At 36.2% G+C, this 23,799-nt stretch overlaps 1 protein-coding gene across 4 annotated transcripts; it reads left to right on the top strand.

Annotated features, from left to right (window-relative positions):
* The first annotated feature begins 1,443 nt into the window (after positions 1-1,443).
* On the top strand, positions 1,444-21,995 carry NEMP1 (nuclear envelope integral membrane protein 1). 4 transcript variants are annotated; one of them, XM_087956511.1, is made up of 9 exons: positions 1,444-1,779; positions 3,827-3,942; positions 4,441-4,660; positions 8,505-8,577; positions 9,134-9,227; positions 10,790-10,904; positions 17,468-17,693; positions 19,628-19,804; positions 20,146-21,995. In XM_087956511.1, exons 1-9 carry the CDS (start codon positions 1,686-1,688, stop codon positions 20,354-20,356), a joined length of 1,326 nt encoding a protein of 441 aa, XP_087812637.1. In that variant the 5' UTR covers positions 1,444-1,685; the 3' UTR covers positions 20,357-21,995. The 4 variants fall into 4 exon arrangements, with proteins under 4 accessions (XP_087812637.1, XP_026529680.1, XP_087812638.1 ...); XM_026673895.2 differs by having other exon boundaries at positions 19,631-19,804; XM_087956512.1 differs by having other exon boundaries at positions 10,793-10,904.
* Positions 21,996-23,799: the final 1,804 nt, after the last annotated feature.

Consider the following 23,799-nt stretch of genomic DNA (forward strand, 5'->3'; position numbering starts at 1 on the left):
TTCCAAATTTGTAATAAAAGTTTTTTTTTTAAAAAAAAAAAAAGTCATTGTGCCTACTATATTGCATATGATTTCTCCATTCTATGAGGATTCAGAGGTGGAACTGTATACAGTAATTCAAACAGCCTAGAGATGGAAGGGACCTTGGAGGTCTTCTACTCCAGCTCCCTGCTCAAGCAGGAAACCCTTTCAGAAAAGTGGCTGTCCAGTCTCTTCTTAAAAACCTCCAGTCATGAAGCACTCTCAACTTCTGAAGACAAACTGTTCCATTGGTTACTTGTCCTCACTGATAGGAAGTTTCTCCATAATTCCAGGTTGCTTTTCTCCTTGATTAGTTTCCATCCATTGTTTCTTGTCTTGCCTTCTGCTGCTTTGGAAAATAAATTGACCCCCTCTTCTTCGTGACAGCTCTTAAATACTGGAATACTCCCGACTAATCCTTCTTTCCTGTAGACTACAGTAGCCATAACCATTTCCTGCAACTGTTCTTCATATGTTTTAGTCTTTAATCATCTTAGTTGCTCTTCTTTGCACTTTTCCCAAAGTCTCAGTATCTTTTTTATGATGTGATCAAAACTGGATGCAAATGTCTATGCTGGAAGTCTCCAAACTTGGCAACTTTAAGACTTGTGGACTTCAACTCTGGCTGGAGAATTCTGGGAGCTGGTCCACAAGTCTTAAAGTTGCCAAGTTTGGGGACCCCTGGTCGATTCTCAATCATCCAGTCATGGTTGCCCCAAAGGTGCTTTTTAAAGAGGCTACTGGTCCAGTTGCCTCTTGAAAAAGCACCTTTGGGACAAAACTGGATGCAGTATTCCAGGTGTGGTCTTCCTAAGGATTTATAATGCCTAAGTTATTATAACTTCCTAAGTTATTATAATTATTTATAATAACTTCATATGATTTGGATTCTATGCCTGTAAATTGTATTCGGTTTGTTGGCTGCTGCCGCACACTGCTGGCTCCTGTTTAAGTGATTGACCACTAGGGCTCCAAGGTCCCTCTCACAGTTCTCTCTCAACTCTACTGTATAATCCGAATTTCCCACAAAAACAGCGCCATTCCTTCGCTCTGGTTTCCCGCCCTTCAACACTGCCACACCCAAAGAGTCTCAGTTGCGGCTTGTCATTCGGGAAACTGTTGCTAGTGCAGGCCCTTGATGATTGCTAAAGGGAAATCATTCTGCACTCTTGCGGACAAAAGCAACCCTCGTCCTTTCCGCTTCGCCTGCTAAAGAAATACTGCCGTTTCCGTCCGAAGAAAAGAGAGGGGCGGGTGTTTGTCACAGTTCTCAATTCTGTCTCTTCGATTGGTTGAAAGTTGTGAGCTTCCAACCAATCGGGAAGGGAGAATGGGTGTGGTTAATGACGAACGGCTGGATCCCCCCGGTTGAGTGGACAGACGCTATATCAATTTCGCCGTTAATTCGTGTGGAGAGGCGTTACTTCACAAGAGCCTCGACTCGGATCGTTGATTGGTTCCGTCACTTCAGTCAAGGCGACCGTTGGCAAGGCGGATTCCAAGGCCGGCCACTCCTCCCCCCCCCACGTCAAGCGGCTTGTAATTGGGCGCTGGCGGGAGAGCGTAGCGCCCGTGGCTCTCGCTCTCCGATAGGCTGCGGGCGCCACCGCGAAGGGAAGGTTTATTTTACCATGGGGGGCGGGTGAGAGGCCGGCGGGCAGGTTATGGCGGGAGAGACGAAAACAGCCTCTGAATGGCCTCATGGCTGTCGCCTCCTCTTTCGGGTTGTGCTCCTTTCGATCCTGGCTTGCAGCTCCGGTAAGTGGACAGGAGTGCGAGATAGTTCAGGGCATCCCCAGCCTTTTCTGCCCCTTTTCCTCTTGAGCCCCTTCCGATAACGGAGGCTTCAGAGTACCTCAGGACGATTGGGCTTAGATTGATTTCTCAACCGGAAATCCCCGTCCCGAGATATTCCTTATCATTTTGGGAGAACGAATGGTACTCTGGGTGCTTTCTCCAGGCCAGGCTTTCCCGTCCTGTTCCTCTCCAAAATGGGACTACGCTTCCCAGAATTCCCAGCCAGGCTTTGGGCACTTGTCTTCAGAGCAACGTGTTGTATCAGCTTGGGCTGTCCTGAGTATCAATTTCCCTCAATTTAAAAGTCTGTAAGTGATGTGGGGGGGGGGGGCAGTTTGCTTGGATTAAGATTAGAGGTGGGCATCTGTGGGCATCAGGCTTCTTGGGGAAGGTAGATTTTCAAGAAATAAAGATAAGATAACCTTTATTGTCTTTTTTTTTTTTACTGTGAGCACACTGGCCCACATTAAAAATGAAATTCTGTTGCCCGCTCTCAAAAGAAATTATATATCTATCCATACACACACATAATACACATATATACATGCTTTATACCTACCTGCCTATCTACCTATCTATCTACCCATACATACATTTGTTGTTAGTCGTGAAGTCGTGTCCAACCCATCGCGACCCCATGGACAATGTTCCTCCAGGCCTTCCTGTTCTCTACCCTTCTCCGGAGTCCGACTGCTTCAGTGACTCCATCCAGCCACCTCATTCTCTGTTGTCCCCTTTTTCTTTGGTCCTCAATCTTCCTCAGCATTAGGCTCTTTTCCAGTGAGTCCTTCTCATTAGGTGACCCAAAATATTTGAGTTTCATCTTCAGGATCTGGCCTTCTATAGAGCAGTCAGGGTTGATCTCCTCTAGGACTGACTGGTTTGATCGCTTTGCAGTCTAAGGGACTTGCAGGAGTCTTCTCCAGCGCCATAGTTCAAAGGCCTCAATTCTTTGGCACTCAGCGTTCCTTACACACACACGCACGCACACACACACACACACACACACACGCTATCTATCTATACATACATACATACGTACGTACATATGAATAATTGTCCAAAGAATGAAAGTCAGGTGGTATAATGACACTTGGATGACCATGGTAGTGTGAGAAGACAATATGGGTTGTTATTTAGAGTACTCACAGAAATAACATCAAATGGATTATTAGGCAGAATTGATACTCTGTAGCATATTCTGTTTTCCAGTGAGTTGTGGCATCTGTTGTTACTGTTACCCACATCTTCCAAAGTTAAGGACAAATGTTTACATCTGGTTATTAGCTTGTTCTTATAATTTGTTTATTTATAAAATTTATAATGGCTATTTTATGGTTGTTGATGTCAGTGCCAGGAGTAAATGGGTAAAATGTCCATTAATCTTTTAAAAATCTAAATAAGTTCAGATTGAGACTTAAGTCCAATTTCTTTTAGTGCGCTCTATGATTTGACACAAGCAAGATAGATTGTGATCACATAGCCTTTTGCGTGACTGCTTGCCATTACTATTATCCAAAATTCTGTCTTAGTATATATGTAGGGCAGGGGTGGGAAAACTTTTTGGCTCGGGGGCCTCATTGACTTTAAAAATTTGACAGACGGGCCGCCACCTGGTTTCGAAATGCCTGTCATTACAAGTCAATATCAAATGAATGCAATCATTCAATCATTCACATCAAACCTTAATTCTGTACCAATCTTTGGCGGGCCGGATTAAAAAGACCAACGGGCCGGATGTGGCCCACGGGCCGTAGTTTGCCCACCCCTGATGTAGGGGGTGGAATATGAAAGGAGTGTTATGTATAGTATGGTGCCTCAAGCTTGTGAAATAAATTTCAGTAGGTTTTAAATGTAACAAATAGATTAAAGCATATTGGAATTTTACTAGATATGACTATTCTGATCCTCATTTTGTATAAATCAGCCGCATTGTCTTAATTCCAAAGGCATCTCTTCATTTTGCCAATATATCTAATGTTTTTTTTCTTTGTGTGGATTCCTGTAGATGGACGTGTAGTGTTACTTAAAGAACATGAAACACATGTACTTTATTCCTCGGAACAGTTTTGCTATTCAAATAAAGTGACCCCCAAATGGCATGATATATGGACCAAAATTCAGGTAAGAATTTGATTAATTTTTTTTTTTTTTTTTTGCAGCTGAGATGAATCTTGCAATAGCATATTGTAGTTGCTCATCAATACAAGCTATATTTTAACCTATCTCTGTGTTAGAGGTTGGGAATAGAATTAGGTCACATGATTCTAGTAGACAAAGGGTCAGAGTTCCACACTAACTTTTTTGTATGTTTCTTGTATTTCTCAATTAGTTTCACAATGAGATTTAATATCAGTCTCCTTTGTCATCACTGGATTAAATAGTTTTTTCTCCATAAATAAACTGCAAGATGCTAAGCTTTTCCAGATTTCATTTGACAATTTTTCAAAACCCTATTCTTTGGCATTTTCCCCTGAAACTAGTTGTTTATTTTGTAAGGACATTGCAGCATAACTTGTTGTTAAATGTAATACTGGCTGTTCAACCAACTGTTAAATAGTAACATTAACAAATCTCTGCATTAATTATGGAACTGTCCTCTTTTTGCTGTCTTCCATCCAGATCCGGGTAAACAGCACCAAGGTGATCCGCGTCATCCAAGTTGAAAGTGAGGAGAAGCTGAAAGAACTGGATGGATTTAATTTATGGATGTATGTTGGCTTGCTCTTCAAAGAGAAACTTAATGATAGCTACATTAATGTTGACATTTTCAGTAAAGAAACCTGCTTGAAAGTCGAGACCTTAGACCAACACTCCCAATACAGCATCAGTGTTACTCGAAGTAAGTTTTATTTTATCTCAGTTGCTCTAATACAGATAGTCCACCAGTTATGACTACAATTGGGCCCAGAATCTCAGTCATTGAGTGAAGCAAATGTTAAGTAAATTGCCACGTCACCATGTTGTTCAACAACCACAATCTCGGCTCTCCCAGTTGTGGACATTAAGTGACCATGCAGGTCATTATTCTCGGGAGGCCTGGATCCTTTCCCTACTCCACTTAGGTGAACTATTGAAGGCTCAATTAATGTAGGAGGTTCAAACACTGGAATCTTACTAGTGTTCTCTTCAGATTTGAGGTTCATTCCTCCAGTGTGTCGAGGGGAGGGGAGTCTTTCAGCACACTGGGAGAAACTAACCTCTAGTCTAATGTCCCCTCTGCTTGCAACTTTTCCTGTTGGCTTCCCTGTAGACTTTTTGAGGAAACAGCAGAAAAGATTCCAAATGGCAATCATATTATCACAGGGCACTTGGCAATCGGTTATAAATAGGAACAGGTTGCCAAGCCACCCAAATGTGGTTATGTGACCAAAGGTCTTGCAGTATGGCATGGATGATGCACTACCTGGCATGCTCACACAATGACCTAAATTAAATATAAGGAAAAATGGAGAGACTTCCGGTGATGTCGCGGCATGGCGAGGTAGGAGAACCTTGATCTGCTCTCCTACATCGAGGTTTTTGCTCGTGGACAGCTGTTCGAGGCAAAGTTAGATCCTGGTGGGATCACTCAAGTGAGGAAGAACTCTTGGAGCCGAAGTGGGAATTGCAATCCCGGAGGTAAAGAAGGGAGCACGAAGCACAGGGCAAAAGAAGTCAGCCAGTTAGGCTGGCCCGAAGAAGCGACGGAACAACTTTGGGAAGGAAGCGGAGAGACGAGATCAAATTTGGAGTCCGGGAAAGAGGCCAAAAGGAAATCGATGTTGGATTATAACTAATGGATAAATTTGAAAGGTAATTGGTACATGTGTGAAACGCTGGAGCGGAAGGGGAAAAGTGGAAAGTGGCAGCAAGACTGAGCTGTTTACCCATAGCTCCAGATAAAGTGGAAAATTGCTTTTAAAAAGGAAAGTGGAAAGGAAAGAAGAGTGACTATTGATGAGGAAAGTTTTGTATTTCCAGCCACATGAACATACCGCGGAGAGTATTCTATAGTGGAGAAGAACTGTGAAACTTTGAAATCTTTGAAAGTGATTAGAGGAGTGACAGTGCAATTCGTGGAGGCAGACATTGTGACAGGGAGAGCGGAGTAAAGTGGCAGAGGTACCAGACTGAACTGAGAACTGAGACTTGAGACTAGAAGTTATTACTGGATATAACTGGATTATAATCTCATTTTCTATTTACTTAGGGTATATATTTAATTAATAAGAAAACAAGATTGATTGGTTATTTTGAAATAGGTCTTAATTTTAAGTAAGTGATATTTAACCCCTTTGGAGTATATTTTATGTCTTTTCTTTCACTCTTTACACATATCTGATTGAATATAGATTAATGATCTTAATATATTGATTAATATAAAGATGAGGTAATTAATTGTTCTTTCCCTCTCTTTCTCCTACCCTCCTTATATTAAATACTGTGAACTATTGAAATATACATATAAAATATTAATTAGAAATCTAAATTCTTATTATATATTTAAGGTAATATTAACTGAAATATAGCAAGTAATTTAAAGAAGTAATTGGGGTTACAACATTGTTATATACTTAAACATAGTTGAATGACCTGTTAGATCAGGGGTCGCCAACCTTTTGAACCTCAGGGACCACCAAACTCATACTTTTAAATCCCGAGGCCCACCAATGCTAATTTTTTAAAAAAGATAATGTATTTAATATAAAATTTTATTTTTTATATTAAACATAAATTTAATATTAAAAATAATATATATATCCTTATTTAGTTATAACAAAATCATAAATGCTTAATCATAAAACATTTATTGTAACAAAATTATTAAAGTTAGTGCAATTATTACAAAATATTGAAACAAATGTTACACATTTTTAGTGTGATATTTGTTCCTGCTTGTTTGAAATAAGTTTATGGATTTTTGGCTCCAATGATGTTACTGCAAGACAGAGAGTTGTTATTTCAAGATGAGACCGGTACCGAGTTTTAATTGCTGTGACAGATGATAGTTGTCAAAATCAATTTGTTTGATGCCATTAATATTACAGTCAAAGACAATAAAGTTAAGGTCAAACTTACCTAAAAAGAGCATCAACCTAGCTTGACCCTGGGGTGCTGTGTGTCCAGACCAGGCACTTTCTCTTGGCCTCTGGACAATTGGAGAGGCTTACGATTAAAATTAATGGGAAGAAGAATACAGATTACTACCGAATATGGGATAAATGGTATAAGTGGGTAGACAATAAAAGAGGAAACATGTAAATGAACCTAAGATACAAATTATATTCAGCGGTCTATATTATATTAAATATATAAAAACAAAGGTTTTAAATCTTTTCTCTGTTACTACTATTATTATTATTAGCCATTTATAATATTTTTTTTGTTTACTAGTTAAAAAACATGAATGTATTCATAATAGAAGAGTAGTTATAAACCAACGTGAAAATAGAGTATATTGTGAATTATTTAGCGCTTAGGATGTGATAATGAGTGAAGATGTGACTAGTACTAGCCAATAATGATTTTTAGGATTTACCAAATTCAATAACAAATGTAAAGAATTATGTATTATTCACATATTGTTTCTGTACTTTGAAATTTATGTTTTTAAATTTGTAAATAAAATTGTTTTTAAAACTTTAAAAAAAACATAAGGAAAAATGTTCTAATGCCAAACCCTATACAAGAGCTATTTGTATGTAATGGTTAAGCCACCAGAGTAGAAACAAGGAGATCATGATTTCTAGTCCTGTCCTAGACACAAAAACAGCTGGGTGACATTGAGTCAGTCACACACTCTCAGCCCTAGGAAGCAGACAATGGTAAGCCATTTCTGAAAATTTTATCAAGGAAACTGCAAAGACTATTAAAGGCAATTGCCAGAATCAGTGCTAATTCCATGCCCTGCCCCCACCCCCAAATGGAATAGTCTATCTGTTGTAATTCTTCATCTTTGGAGGTTTGGAAGAGGCTAGATAGCCATTTCTCAAGAATGGTCTCTTTGGTTTTCCTTCACAGAAAAATGAACTAGATTATCCTTTTGGTCTCTCCCAATTCCACAATTCTATGATCCTGTGAAATTAGACTTGATGTGTTTCCTGAATGTGCTGCTTGAGTTCTTGAAATATCTTTACTTTTTTCATACATATTTTATTCACTATTTGTTTTTTGAACGATGTAATTATCTTGGATAGACAAGAGAGTTGAATACATTTAGAATGATCATTGACTTTGTATGTATATATGTTCCAAAGCCTTAAGGCAGTATTTGCTACAATAAGGACAAACTATGTAGTTGGTTTAAGCCTGCAGATGTAAAAGAGAGGAACACCTTCAACAAGGACATGCTCATTTTGTATATATAAAATCTGTCCAATTTGAAACACAATTGTTCACAATTGTATATGATCTGAAGTACAAAAAGTAAAGTGTGTGAATTGGTTTTATTACGCAGTCTGGTTCTTAGAAAAATGTGAATGATGAAAAGAATGATTTTAAAAGAAAATACTGTTTGCCTTTTTAAAAGACTTTAGTTCTTAATAGTTGTCAGTTTTTTCATTTTGACAGTCATTATCAAAAATCTGCATGCAGCAGAAACACATATTGATGGGAAGACATTTTTACCTTTTACATATATTTGCCGTTATATTCTGAGTAACTCAGCCAGCTGATTAATAAAATAATAATTTTATTTCTTTTAGCACTTGATCCCAAGCTCTTCATTGTTACATTTCTGGGCCTGCTACTGTTTTTCTGTAGTGATTTGATGAGTAGGTAAGTAAAAATTGAGTTCATAACATTTGCCAGCTCACAACAGATAACCATCTAATTTAGCAAATGCCTATCTCTCCTTCAGTTTGTGATTATGTTAATCTGTCCCTTTTCACTGGAGAATACTTCGGAAATATCAAATCTTGTTTCCATGGGCTTCCATGTAACAGGATATTTTTGTCTGTTCTTTTTCTGAGTAATGAAGAGAGATATTTGTGAAGTCTCAATTCTTGTGCGTCATTATTTCCAATTTTTGCAAGACTTCCACATATTGTTTGCTCTTTTAAAGTACTACCATGTAATTTGGCAGCTAAGCTAATGTCTGTCCCTTTGGGGGAAGCATTATGACTCTTAGTTTTTGAAGCACTGTTCACTTTTCGTCCTGCTGCTATAATTGATTTTCTATTTGTCTGCTTCTTTACCCATCAGCCCTTGCTGTCATTTCTTTTTTTTTTTTATTGCTTCCAGCCCAAAATCTAGAATTACTAGAATTACTGTTGAATTTGTACCATGTATAGATTTTTATGCACAATGTCTGATATATTCTTTCTCTTTGCAGAAGTACAATCTTCTTCTATTCAACTGGAATAAGCATTGGCATGCTCAGTTCATTGCTCATTGTTGTCTACGTACTATCCAGATTTGTGCCCAAGGTGGGTTAAAAATATGATGACTTTATAAAGGATTTTGGCAACATTCTGCAAAGTAAATATTCTGAACTGGCTAAAGCCATTTCTGCTTAGTAATTTTGGGTGTGATAGTCTAATTGATATGGAGGGTAAGTCATTACCTGATTATATATTTTGTATCTGTACTGAGGAAAATCAGAAGCCTCCCCTTCTTTATTTATCCATCTTTCCCCCTTTTTTCACTGCTTCCCTTTTTGAATCCCTTCTCCCCTTTTTATTGTTATCTTCTGTTTTATTTTCCCTTGAAGTTTAATAAAGATTTTTTTTAAAAAAAATCTGGAGGATATTGAATTAAGAAAACTGATTCAAGGTTCAAGCTGAACCTCTAAATGTCTGCCTTGTTTTTATTGTTTAAGTGGGCTTGGAAAGATGAAGGGAATTTTACCCACCTAGCTAGGTATAGGAAACAATTTCTTCATAATTTTACTACCCATATTGTGGTTCAAGTCCTTATTCCATTTAATCTGTCAGGTTGGATAATAGCAGTTTTGTTATATGCTGATAAGTGCTACAATTTTCATTAGCATGTATTGAGTTGAAGAGAGCATTGTGAGATCTGCCTTTGGTTATTATAAGGAGGGACCTTACTGGAAAACTACTAAAAGTAAATATAGTGGGTTTCTGAAAAAAATAAATAAATATACCTTTACCGGTATCAGCAACTGAATGGGCACCAAATTGAACAAGTAAAGAACTTTAAATATCTAGAATCTTATTCAATATAGTGGAACCCTGGAACACAAGTTCAAAAACCATGCTCAGATTTTTTAGAACTGGGTTGAGTGTAGAAGTTTTGATTTCAACTGTTTGATATGTTTTGATGTTACTGCTGAAGTGCTTTATAGTGCTTCATTTTTTTTCATATGCATCAATATTTTTCAACCTTGGGAACTTTTGGATGTGTGAACTTCAACTCCCAGAATTTAAGGGGAAGATCTGTAAGGGGAAGAGCAAACGTTATCTGTTGTTTAACCAAAAGGATTCATTTTGGTCTAACAGCAGACATAATGCAGCAGATTTTGCTTAAAAGCAACATAGGAAAAACAGCCCTGAATACACAAATATTAGAAGGAAGTAGCATTGTAATGCTTTTGCTGTATGTCTTCATTTTTTATTTTTAACTTTACACTAACTTATTTTGCTAGAGAATGATCAGCTGAAATCCCCTGCTCCTCATATTAAAAAATTGTCTGTAAGCAAAGACTTGAGTATCAAAACCAGAACATAATATGTGATGTCCATTTAGTTTCCCCTCTTTCCCAAATTTGCACATGAAATGTTAAACTTTAAAATTGCTACTTGATACATTTTGAGAAGTGGGTCTTGAGACATCCAAGGGCTCCATATCAGAGCATACTTAAAAATTTCATCCAGAAAAATATCTGTTATGATTAGTACATGGAACTAAAAGAGCCAGCCAATGAGTGTAGTATGTGAAGCCATTGGAATACTGCAGGTGAGAAAAACAGTCAAGAATGCTAAAGGAGCTTTCTCTAATCTGTAACATTTGATTATTTCTGTTCTAGAAGAGCCCTATCTATCTTATGATTCTGGGAGGCTGGTCTTTTTCTGTTTATCTTACCCAGTTGGCCTTCAGAAATCTACAGGAAATATGTACATTATACTGGGAATATCTACTTGGTGAGTAGATGGCCTTGTTTTTGATGCTGAAGTCATTTTACAGTGTTTTTTGAGCTAATCTATATAGGGAAACAGCAGCAGTTGACTTTCTTAAGCAACACTTAAGTAACTACTTTCTAAAATGGTCCAAGTATTATGATTAGTTTGCGTAAATAGAGTTTTCAGGTTATTACATTTCCTAGTTATCTAGGAAAAATACAAATAATTATTTCTACGGCAGTATATTTGGAATTAAATAGAAGGAAGATACCAAATCTTGCATAGGTTTGTGGAACCATGATACTGTAAAACATAAAGGTTGGAAAGACATTATTTACACTTTCAAAACCATCTGTCAGTTAATGCTGGTTATGCATTCCTCATTACTTCTCATACAAAACAGGCTTATTTGGAATGTCAGTATTCTTATTCTTTATTAATAAGGACTTTAAGATTAATTTTTATTACTTATAATAAAAAAATTAGAGTGTAACATTACAAAACATAAATAGAAAAACAGAAAATAGAGCTTGCAGAATCAATGGAATCTTTACTAACAGAATCATTTTAATGAAGAAGAGAAAAATTCAGAAAGACATCTTTGTTTAGAAAAAAATACTCAAAAATGGATAACTATCCAACAGCATAGAAACAAAAATCTCAGTATATACCTTAACCTACTGTTGGAAAGCCACCTGGACCAAAAGTCTGGCCAGTTTAAATCTGTGTAATAGTATCAATTTCTGAAGAAATTATATTGCAGATAAATAAATAGTTTGATCATGGGTAATCTTTGAAAGGCATATTTAGGCCACACACTATAATTTAACCATCTGAAACATTTGAATTTAGGTCTAAAATATTTTTTTTAAAAGTTTTATTGGTTTTTAAGATAAACATAGACAAACACAACATAAAAACATCAAGCCATCTTCCATATATATACATACAGTGTGTCGGGTGGTTTACAAATTGTTTTGTGCCTCCACTTCATAGTCATCACTTACAATTACATTGTATATGTTCTCATATTGTCAATCAAATATTCCTAAATACATTAATATCATTGTTAATCAATCATTTGACTATACTATTATTCATTCATGTTTTACAAGATAATCCATATTTTATTTTATTTGTTTTATGACAATTCATATTATCATCCCAAATCTATCCTATAATTATTTTGTAGTTATGATAAAAATAATACATCTTTATATTTTCATTATATTCTAAAAATCTACATATTTCATTACCATGTTTTATTGTTTAACCATTGATAAAATAGATCCCAAATCTTATAAAATTGTTTATCTTCTTGTTCTCTGATTTCAAATGTCAATCTACTCATTTCAGCACATTTTAATATTTTCTTAATATGTTCGTATTTTCTCATTTTTCCAGTTTTTAGCAAATACAATCCTAGCCGCTGTTAATACATTTACAATCAAATATTTCAATTCCTTACTGTATATTTCAGGTAAAATTCCCAATAAAAATATCTCTGGTTTCAAGTCTATATGTTTTTTTTGTCATTTTTTCCAACCATGTGTGGATTTTAGTCCAATATTTTTTAGCATTCATGCATGTCCACCACATATGGTAATATGAGCCAGGTATCTGATGTCATTTCGAACATTTTTCAGATTTGTTCTTGAACATTCTTGCTATTCTTGTTGGGGGGAGATGCCACCTGTAAAACATCTCATACAAATTTTCTTTGTATGCAGTTGACATTGTCATTTTATAATTTTGAGACCACAATTTTTCCCATTTCTCAAGATCAATCCCATATCCAAAATTTCCCCCCCAAGCAATCATTGTTTCTTTGACTTGTTCTTCTAGTTTAATTTCTAATAAATATCCATACAATTTTTTAATCACCTTTTCATCAGTACCTGTCAAATTCTTATCTAAATCAGTCAATTTATCATAAAAACCTTCTGTTTTAGAGTCTTTATCATACCTAGAATGTATTTGCGCATATGAAAACCAATTCATCCTTATACCTTGTTCTTCTAGTTTTTGCATAGATTTAAGTTCACACTTTTCATTCAATATTTCACCATATCTAACTGTTTGTTCCTTTTTATATATTATAGGATAAGAAAATGCTTCAATAGTCGATAGCCAGACTGGAATTTTCAAATAACATTGCCTTTTAGTCTTCTCCCAATTTAACCACAGAGCCTCCCGTATATAATGTCTTCTAAAATACCCCTATGTTTTAGTTCCTTTATACCATAGGAAGGCATGCCATCCCAACAACAGATCAGGTTCTTCTAATGTCAACAATCTAGTATTTCTTAATGTTATCCATTCTTTAACTCACATCAGATTTGTAGCTTGGTAGTACAACTCCCAATTAGACAAACCAAATCCTCCTCTTATTCTAGCATCTTGCAAAAGTTTTGGTTTTATTCTCGCTTTCTTACTATGCCCTATATATTTCAACATAATTTTATTTAAATCTTCAAAATAGTCTTTTCCAAGCCTAATTAGAATTATTTGGAACAAATATAAAATTCTGGGTAATATATTCATCTTGATTGTTGATATTCTCCCTATTAATGATAATTGTAAGTTTTCCCATTTCGCCAAATCTAGCGCTATCTGCTGCTTGAGTTTAATATAGTTATTCTCTTTAAGTGTGCTACATCTTGCTGTCAAATGTATCCCCAAATACTTGATATTATTTGTGACCTGAATTTTCAAAATATCCGCCAATTCTTTCTTTTGTCTTGATAGCATATTCTTTGTCAAAATCTTTGTCTTATCTTTATTTATTTTCAAACTAGCCACCTTCCCATATACCTCTATCTTTTCTATCAATTTTAATGCTTTTAATGTTAACATTAAATTTTAATGTTTCTAGGGGGTCTTCTAAAATGAAAACCAGATCGTCTGCGAATGCTTGCAATTTAAATTCTTCCTTTTTAATTTTCATCACTTTTATATCCTTTTCTTCTCTAATATTTCTATTTAGCACTTCCAAGGTTAATACAAACAACAAAGGTGACAGTGGGCACCCTTGTTTTGTTCCTTTTCTTATATCAATAGAATCCATCAATTCTCCCTCTATCATTACCTTTGCTGTTTGCTTATGATATATAGCTTCTATTGCATGGATAAATTTTTTATCAAAGCCCATCTGTTCTAGTTGTAATAACATGAATCGCTAATTCACATTGTCAAATGCCTTCTGTGCATCTAAAAATATCAAAGCCATTTGTTTTCCAGGGTATGCCTCATAGTATTCCAAAGTGTCCAAGATTACTCTCATATTGTCTTTAATTTGTCTCTTTGGCAGAAATCCATTTTGATCAGGGTGGATAAAGTTATTTAGTTATTTTTTGAGTCTTTCTGCCAATATTGAAGCAAAAATTTTATAATCTGAGTTTAGTAGGGAAATAGGTCTATAGTTCTTAATTTGTAATGGGTCGGCGTCCTCTTTTGGGACAAGTGTAATATAAGCTTCTGACCATGATTTGGGTATCCTCTTCTTTAATATAACTTCATTCATAACTTCTAATAATGGAAGATTCAACGATTCTTGTAGTGTTTTGTAGAATTCCGCTGGAAGTCCATCTGGGCCTGGTGCCTTTCCATTGTTTTGCTTCTTGAGTGCTTCAGTTAACTCCATCATCATTATATTGCTTTCTAACATTGTTTCAATCTCTTTAGATATCTGGGGTAGATTAACATTCTGTAAATACTGTTTAACTCTTTCCTCATCAATGTTCTTTTGTGTGTATAGTTTCCCATAATAATCTCGTATGAATTTGTTCTTCTCTTTACTTCCATAACAAGTTTGGCCTTGATCATCTATTAATTGCAATATTTTCCTTGATTCTCTCTCCTTTCTCAGTTTATATGCTAACCATCTACCTGGTTTATTTTCAAAATAGTTCTGTTTCGCACCTCTGATTTTCTGAGCTAATTCTTCTTTTTCCATGAATCCCATTTTATGTTTAATTATATCCATTTTTAACTTAATGTCCTTTTTCTGTGGCATTTTCTGTAACTCTTTTTCAAGTCTTTTCCGTGTATAGACTATTATCAAGCCTCTGGCATATGCCTTCATTGTATCCCATACATTCTGCATTGATGTGTCTTCTTTTTTATTTTCTTTAAAGAAAAAAGCCAGTTCTTTCTCCATTCTCTGTATAAAGTCTTTTTCTTTTAGTATAGTGTTATTTAACATCCATCTAGATCTTCTTCTTTGTCCTTTCTATTTAATTGTCATTGGGTTATGATCTGCCCAAGTCCTTGTTTCAGTGTTTATTTCTTGGAGATTAGCGAACAATTCTGTTGACATCCATATCATGTCTATTCTGGACCATGATAAATGTCTGTTTGAATAGAAGGTGTATTGTTTAGTCTTAGCATTTCTTTCTCTCCATGCATCTTTTAAATTTATTTCATCTGTCATTTTAAAAAAGGATTTAAGGAGAGTGTTTCTGCTTTGCTTTGTTGTTTTCTGTGTTGTATAGTCCAATTTATTGTGTTGTGGCCCCGATTCCCGAGCCTATGCTGTCAGAGGAAGAGGACCTGGAAGATGAGGAGGAGGAACTGGGAATGCCTTCCTCCCCAGGACCTTCCTCTCTGGCAATGCCTCAGGTTCCATCAGACAACCGAGAGGAACAGCCTGAGATTAATCAGGAGGAAGGCATATCGGAGCAGCCCCTGACAGGGAGTAAAGAGGAAGAGTGTTGGCTCGATCCTAAGCAGCGTCGTAGGGAGAAACGTGAGCAGCAACATAGGAGGCGAGACCTGCAATAATACTCTCCCATGCTCTTCCCTCTATCTTATCAAACAGGCTCAAAGTCCTTGAAAAGAAGTCTCAATTCTTTCTCAGCTTTGTCTGGTCGAGAGAAAAAAAGAGAAACAATATTTCTAAGCCTCTAGTTGGCAGTGTTATAAAGTTTCCTCTGTTTTCACTTTCCCCCTCCTTTTCCAAACAAAATATAATAAAAATTAATTAAAAAGAAAAAAAGATTTAGAAAAAAGGGCTGAAAGGGAATCTCTAGCCTAAAATATTATAAAGACAAAAAGGAGAAAAGACAAAAAAAAGAAAAAGTAAGGTAGAAAAAAAGATCAGTCCAGTTTCAAAGTAAAAAATTATATATGAAGAGTCCAGCAAAAAAAAAAAAAAGAAAATATTAATTTGACTTCCTGTTTAAAATCGCCGCTTAATCACTTCTGCCTGAGATTTTACAGATTCTTTCTTTTCCTTAGGGTGTCCTTTCAAATCTTAAAGTAAAGAAACAATTCTCACCAAACCAGCACATTTCCTCTTTCCATTCTCTTCCATTTCGGAACTGTCCCGACTTCAGCAGGTTTAATGGCTGCCTCTTTGCTGCTGGCAAAAAGAGCTTTTCCTGGATCTACCAGGGACTTTGCGGTATCCCTGGGATTGACAGGATGCGCTCTTTATGTTCACCGTCTCTTCGGGACGGTTTAGATCCGTTTGGACCGTCCAGGAGCAACGATATTGGCGGTGATCTCAGACCTTCAAGGTCTAAAATATTCTAAAGGTCTGGTTTATCAAATTTAAGTCAGTATATGCTTTATCCTGAGAATCCTTTATAATAACAATGATACTACGATATAGATATGGATTAATCCAGAGCTAGACTGATTTTCCTTCTCATTCCCAGTCATCTTGCTTGATTTTATTCAATAAATATTGGTTTCTAAAGCATGAAGTTCCATTTTATCAGACATAAAAACATATAATTCCATCTTCCAATGTGTTGTATAATTTACTTTCTTAATGTGATTTTCCAAATTGTAATCTATTAAGTTTTGTTTTCCAACCTCAAATAGATGCCTTGAAAGCCTCTCATAGAATCATGAAAGTCACAGAATGCAAAAAGTTTATAATCTTGTCCCATCATGTATCACCAGCAGTAAGATTTATATTACAGTTATCAGATCAGTCTGCTAAAAACAATCCTGTCAGGAATGAGTTTTATGAAGGGGAATTGTTTCTATGATGAATTCAGAAGTTGCCATATGTGTGCCAATAAATAGGCTTGTGATTAACACTTTCCATAAATGAAAGCTCAGCTTACATGAAACAATATTGCAATCAAGCTGAGGGTTGAAAACTTAATTAAACTCAGCTCTAAAAAATGAACAGAACATCTATATAAAACATCTGGATGGTCTTTAGTGGGACTATTTGATGAATTATTAAAATTTCTAGCCCCCCCCCCCTTCTAATCACATATTGGAAGAAGATATTTTGTCTTCTGTGGACATAATATTTTATAACACTTGTTTTCTTCTATCCATTGATAAAAAAGGGTGATACATTTCTTCTGGATCAGAATGTTGCAGATTGTACTTGTTTGATATTTTGTAAAATATGCTGAGTCAGAAACATGAATTCTTACATTTTATTTCCTTCTGGCTTCAATGTTTTGGCTGTATACTAATGTCCAAGTTGTTTAAAACACACGTGATACTTATAACCAGAGTCTTATTGGCTGATTTAGACAAGCTGAATTATACTGACAGAGTAATTCTTGGTGATAGTGAAAATCCAAATAAAAATAATTCTTTTTCTTCCTCCACAGGCTACCTGGTCACTGTAGGGTGTGTAAGCTTTGCCCTGTGCTACAAATATGGCCCTCTGGAGAATGAACGCAACATAAATCTCCTCACTTGGGGTCTGCAGATTTTCGGCTTGCTGCTCCTTTATTTGAGCATTCAGATACGATATATTGCCGTCATCTTGATTATAATTGCAATCTGCACTAAAAACCTGGAGTATCCAGTCATATGGGCCTATGCCATCTACAGGTGATGGATGGGAAACATTGGCTTGGCTCGTCCTAGAAAACACGATGTAAATAATAGGCCCATTAAGAAATGTGTAGGATAGAGCTGAGCGAATATGTTTATATGCATAACACTGTCCCAAAAATGAGTGACTTATGTTTTCAGTTGAAATTCTTAGCATGTTTTTTTCATTCCTGGCTAATTCTCCAGTCCCTATAGCTTGTGGGTAAAGGCTTTTCAAATGACAGACATTACTATATGATTCCCTGGAGGAGGCAAGTGCCAGAAAAAACCCCCCTCTGAAATTGCAAAATCTCAGGAAAGAACACTGAAGTGCTAATCTATTATTTTAATTTTGTAAATAATCAGCCCATTATTATGATGCACTGTTTCAGATAGCGTTGGTTATGTGATACTGAAGTGAGAGCAACCTATGTTTAAAATCCTCTAAAGCTGAAATTATTATTTTTTGCTTAGACAAATAAAGACATGATGTCACACCAGTTTAGAAGAGGAAAATGAAACTGAGATTTAGTTTACATATACTAACCTGGAATATTTGTTTAGTTTGGGCTTACCATGTCATGTGAACTCAGGCACTGTGATAAATGATTTTAGTGTGTCGAACGTACTTCATGATCATGATTTTAGTGTGTTGAACGTACTTCATGTTGAGGTTTTGGGTGGCTATAAAATTTTCCTTTTTGTGTCTTCACCACAACCTGGCCATACTTGTAGAAAGTACTTACTCAGAACTGAAGTTAATTAATGAATAAAGATAAGTACCTTTTCCTGAGCATTTTTTAAAAAACAAGGTAACCCTGCTGTATTTTTTTTTAATGTAAGAAACAAAACAAAATGAGATGCAGATGACAAGCAATTTTAGAAGCTGTAGAGAATGGTGTAAATTTTTTTCTGGTAAGAGGTAGAATTATTGATGAGGAGACCACTCTCTGAAAAGAAAAGCCAAGTGGCAAAAGTCTTGGCCAGCCCAGCAGAGGAATCCCCAAGGCTCCTTCTCTCTTTTTATACAGCCTTGTAGAAGAGCTGGTAAGGGAAGCAGAATTTGGAATAGGAATAAGTCATTACTTCAACACTTTAAACCAGTGTTTCTAAACCTTGGCAAGTTTAAGTGGTGTGGACTTCAACTCCCAGAGTTGAAGCCAGCACAGCTGGTAGGGGAATTCTGGGAATTGAAGTCCACACCTCTTAAACTTGCCAAAGTTGAGAAACTGTTTTAGACTGAATCACTGGCTTCATATGACCATGTGGCTTTTGCAAACCTTTGGCAAAAGAATCTGGTTCTAAAGGTTCATTCTTGTGTGAGAAGCAGGCTCCTGATCTATGTCTTCTATTCTGTAAAATAATTATGTGACTAAGATATCTGGGTGTTGCACTTGAGTGCTTGTCTAAATACATTTGTAAGATATTTCAGGAAAACTATTGAGTGAGGTATTTTTTTCAGAGAAGTGAGACACAACTGATTTAAAATTATTCAAACCATAAAGTTTTTGCTAAACATGGGGTAAAATAGGGCTGACTAGTTAAGTACACTACTAAATCATGGAAGACGCTACTATCTTAAGTGCTGTTGAGCAAAAATGAGTCCAGATTCTCAAGAAGAGGCCTGATTTCAAAGCACCATTCTGATAATCTTTATCAGAATCCTTTGGCATGTTGAAGATGAACAATAGTACAGTATTATCACAAACATATATAACAATGTTTTAGCATTTCTTAGATATCTTTGCAAAAGATATGACTGCAAATTATTATAGTAAAACCGGAGGATGATATCCGTCAAGAAGGCCTAGGTCTAGAACATTCAACTTAAGAGAAGGTTCAGTTTTGAGAGTGTGTGTATCAGGTGCCCTCTCCTAAGTGGTTTGAAGATTGCAAAGGGCCAGATTGCAATGTCTGACTTACAGGTGCTACTAACGCCATTGCTGTCCTAGCAGGAAGCTGTTCACAGCTCCAGAAAAGCCCAGCCCACCACGCCTATTGTCCGAGGAGGAATATCGGATCCTGGGGGAGGTAGAGACACGCAAAGCCTTGGAACAACTGCGGGAGTACTGCAGAAGTCCAGAGTTCTCTGCATGGAAAGCAGTCTCCCGCATCCAGTCTCCAAAAAGGTATCGTCCATGAAGATCATCAGAAGGGAGGGCTGAGCTATAATGTGCTGTGAGATATTTTTTTTTTGTAATCTTAAATTAAAAAAACAACAATTTAAAGCCATATTTGAGGACCACAAAAAAGGATGTGTAGGGAATCAAATTTAAAACAATCTAGATTTCTTTTATGGGAAGAACACCCATTTTTTGTATGTACATGCTATATCCAAGCAGTTTTTTCCTCTCAATTTAGACTTTAACTTGCAAATACTTAGTAAAAACTGTAAAGTTAATTGTAGAATGAAGTAGTTGTAGGGTTCATTAGTTATAGCATTGCCTACCTTGTTCTTTCTTTCCTCCAGATTTGCTGATTTTATAGAAGGTGCCTCACATGTCGTTCCCAATGAGGCTTCTGTCCATGAGCAGGAGTATGGGTTGGGAGGTTCCTTTTTAGAGAATCAGCTCTTTGAAGAGGAAGATGAGGAAGATGACAGCAGTTTTGATGAGGATTATCCAGAGACACCGTGGCCCCAAAATCACTTAAATTTTCAAGATAAAACTGGCCACTGTTGATGCAAATGGATTGACTGATGCCCCTTATTGATCCTGTCTGCTGTTACAGTGGAAGAGTGCTATAGAAAAACCTTTTCTGTGTGGCATTGCTTAAGTATCTGTATGACAGGCGTCTAAAGCCCTGCGATCTATTCCAGACCATGACATGACAATGAACTGCAACATACTTGGGATATTTTATCAATATTCTGGATTAAATAACTTATGAAGTACAAGCTGGTCAGAACCTACAGCTGTTAGCAGTGAGTAACTTACTGAGGAGGAATATGGGAAGCTTGTAAATCATTACTGAAAGGCAGTGGAAAAATGACAAATCATTTTGCCATGAGAAAAACAGGAAAGGTTGAAGAAAGGTTTGAAAGTCCAGGTGAATTTGGTAGATATATCCTAATTTTGTACTGTCTTCCTGGGAAGCAATAGCTGCTGCCCTTTGACTTTCCAGGATGCCAACAGAGATTTGAGAGCATGCTGCTCTTCCTCCAGTAGCTATGCTTTTTATGTGTTGGCTTAAATTTTGCCTCCTGGGTTCAATACACTGAAGGTCTGAGGCTACTGCTTGTTGCAGAATATGTAATGTGTTTGCTGGGAGCCAATAAATTACTAGGTCTCCCAGGGAGGTTCTGTCCTCCTATACATGATAATTGCACAAATAGAAATATTTTTAATTATATATCTTGAAAAGAGGGTTGCTTCAACTAAAATACTTCCTTTAGACATCCCCCACAATCTGTTACATATTATAACTTATTTGTGGCCTTTTTGGTGGGGTTGACATCAGATATGAGCTGCTTTCAGTTTGAAGAATTAATTTCTGTATGGCTAGAATGGAGGTTCTAGATTGGTCTGAAGGAGAAACAGCAATCTGAAATGCTGGATTTTGTACAAAACTGCTTTTTGAAGCCAAAACTTTGTGATCTTCACCAAACCCACATGGTTCAGATTTAAACCGCCTTGTTTTTACTGATAGTCCTCAATGGTATTGCAATCCTTTGAGAAAATTCAATTGTATCTTAATGAGGACATGGCAATAAATTCATAGTAGGTGCTTATATGTATACCCATCCAAAATGTTTGTATTACAGCCATCCAAAATTTATTAACTGATAAATTAATTCTGCTTTTAAAGTTTCTATTGGCAAACACCCCCCCCCCCCATCCTTCTTAACAGGATTGAAAAAGCTCTAATAATCTATTTTAAAACCTTGTCAGCTTCCTAATCACTAAAATGATCACTCAGTTTAGTTACACAAGGCTGTTATTTTAACTGGGATCAGAGCTGGTTCCAAGAACCAGAAGACGAGAAAACCAGTCAAACAAAGTTGACATACTATATTTTTCCTGTCCATTTGAAGTGTTAAGGAAAACCGCGGCCCTTGCTATATGCACGCCAAATGTGTAAAATGCTAAAACCAATGTGAAATAATAAGTAGGGCAACAGTTTTAATTTATACAGTACATATTTGCTTAATTTGGGATATAAGCCATGAAGGTGTTTTGAACAGAATAAAATCTCCCTCCCAAATGGTCAAAACTAGTACAGACAACTAATTTTTTAGACAATGAATAAATGGAGAGTACTTTAATTTTCTAACTAGACTTGTGAACTTTTTTAAAATAAAGTTGTTTGTTTAGTAGGAAATGAAGTTTCTTTGTATTGTGTCACTTGGGAAGTCAAGAGGCCTAATCCTGCTTACTGACATTATTACAACTTGCATAATTAATCTGCAAACAATCTGATATCCACTTGACTGTGAAAGGTTTCTACCACAATTATTTCCTGATTGCTGTGTTGTCCTGGTGAGTGAATATATAGTGAATGAAGTTGGCAATGAGTTTCCAAAAGTGAAAAATGTGCTTTTTGAGGCTTTGGCTGATGTAGCATGGTCAGAATGCAGAAGAGATATTTCCTAATAGACATGCTCAATTTTACAACTGATTTCATTGAGAGGTGCTGTGGTTGAGATCAGTTGAGTGAGTGATGAACAGCATCTACGGTATGTATCCTCGAATTTGGCAAATCGATAATGGAGAAACCTGATTCAGTATTTTCAGTATGTTCTGGATTTTAACTGACCTATCATTCTACATATTTAAAAGTCTCGCCTTTTGAAGTCTTTGTTAAATGAGCCCTTTGCAATGCCTGAAACATCATCTCCCCAACTTCCTGTGTTCAAAAAGCTTCTGTATGGCTTTTTTTTCTCTTTATGCCTCTGCAGCCAAAGGATTTGCAGATTTCAGTCCTTGTGGTCAAATCTGTCTCATCATTACTCCCCTCTCTAATTCCAACACAAAAGGAAGTTATAGATGATAAAGATGAACGGTCTGGCTTTTTAGGATTAGCTGACTATGAGATTACTGTTCATTTTAAAATGTTTAGCTTAGAACAGGCATTGTCAAATGATTTGGTACAGGAATTGTGCCCACTTTTCATATTTGCTATTAGGATGCAAGCAATACATGTGAATTTAAAATAAGAGTTCTTTATTAGCTGGAACTTTGCAACTACATAAAGTATAATAGCTTTAAAAGTTACAGTCAAGGTATCTTTCTATGCAGTATGCTTTTAATTAAGGGGCATTTTTTCCACTTTTTTTCTTTGACAATGCATGTATTTTTATCTATTTCCCCCCCCCCCTTTTTTTCGGTCATTATTTTAAAAGCAATAAAAAAGAAATGAAAAAAAAAACAAGGCTCATCCACTTATCTTTAACCATCAAACAGTCTGACTTCACAGCTTTCGTGCTTGAGCAGTTATTATGAAGTTCACATTTAAAATATTAAAGATTAAAAGTCTTGCTTTCAGTAAAAAGTCCTGTGATTCAGGACTATACTGTATCATTTGTCACTTAATTTGATCATATAGCAAATTCAGTTCAACGTGGATGTAGGCCTGTGTAGATGCTGTTGTATAAACCAGACCGAAACTACAACATCAGAGTTGTAATACTACAAGAATCAAATGGTCATATATTGCATTTTCTTTAAGTACAACAAAGAAAGAGCAAAAGTATGGGACAAAACTGAAGATAATGGTGTTTACATGTTCATTATAATGTGGTTTGCTTTGCTAGTTGTGACAGTAGCCACTGATTTATAAATCATAGATTAACATATGAACCTTGCCAGAAGCACAGATGTGAGCTCGATCATTTTTCCACTTTAGGCAAGTTTTGCAATTACAATTGCATATTAATTTATTGTCCAACATTATTGCCCAATATTCCAGTTATTTTCTCCATAAAGCTTTTAATGTTGTGTTCATCCTGTCAAATGAGCTAATTCCCCCCCCCCCCACCAACACAAATCAGGTATCCTTGTGCTGACTATGGCTATTGAGATGAATATTGTATGCCAGGGGTGTCAAACTCACGGTGTCACATGACGTACTGGGATTTTTCCGCCCTTTGCTTATCCAGGTGGGGGCAGGGCCAGCATGTGACACA

This window comes from Notechis scutatus, chromosome 2 (genome assembly GCF_049901735.1).
Source record: "Notechis scutatus isolate UNSWTSFEM ecotype Mainland chromosome 2, rNotScu1.2, whole genome shotgun sequence".
Taxonomy (NCBI): domain Eukaryota; kingdom Metazoa; phylum Chordata; class Lepidosauria; order Squamata; family Elapidae; genus Notechis; species Notechis scutatus.

Coding starts and splice junctions, on each gene's coding strand:
- NEMP1 (XM_087956511.1), top strand. CDS start 1,686: ATGGCGGGAGAGACGAAAACAGCCTCTGAATGGCCTCATGGCTGTCGC. Junction 3,943..4,440: donor ATATATGGACCAAAATTCAG/GTAAGAATTTGA, acceptor TCTTCCATCCAG/ATCCGGGTAAACAGCACCAA. Junction 4,661..8,504: donor CAGCATCAGTGTTACTCGAA/GTAAGTTTTATT, acceptor TATTTCTTTTAG/CACTTGATCCCAAGCTCTTC.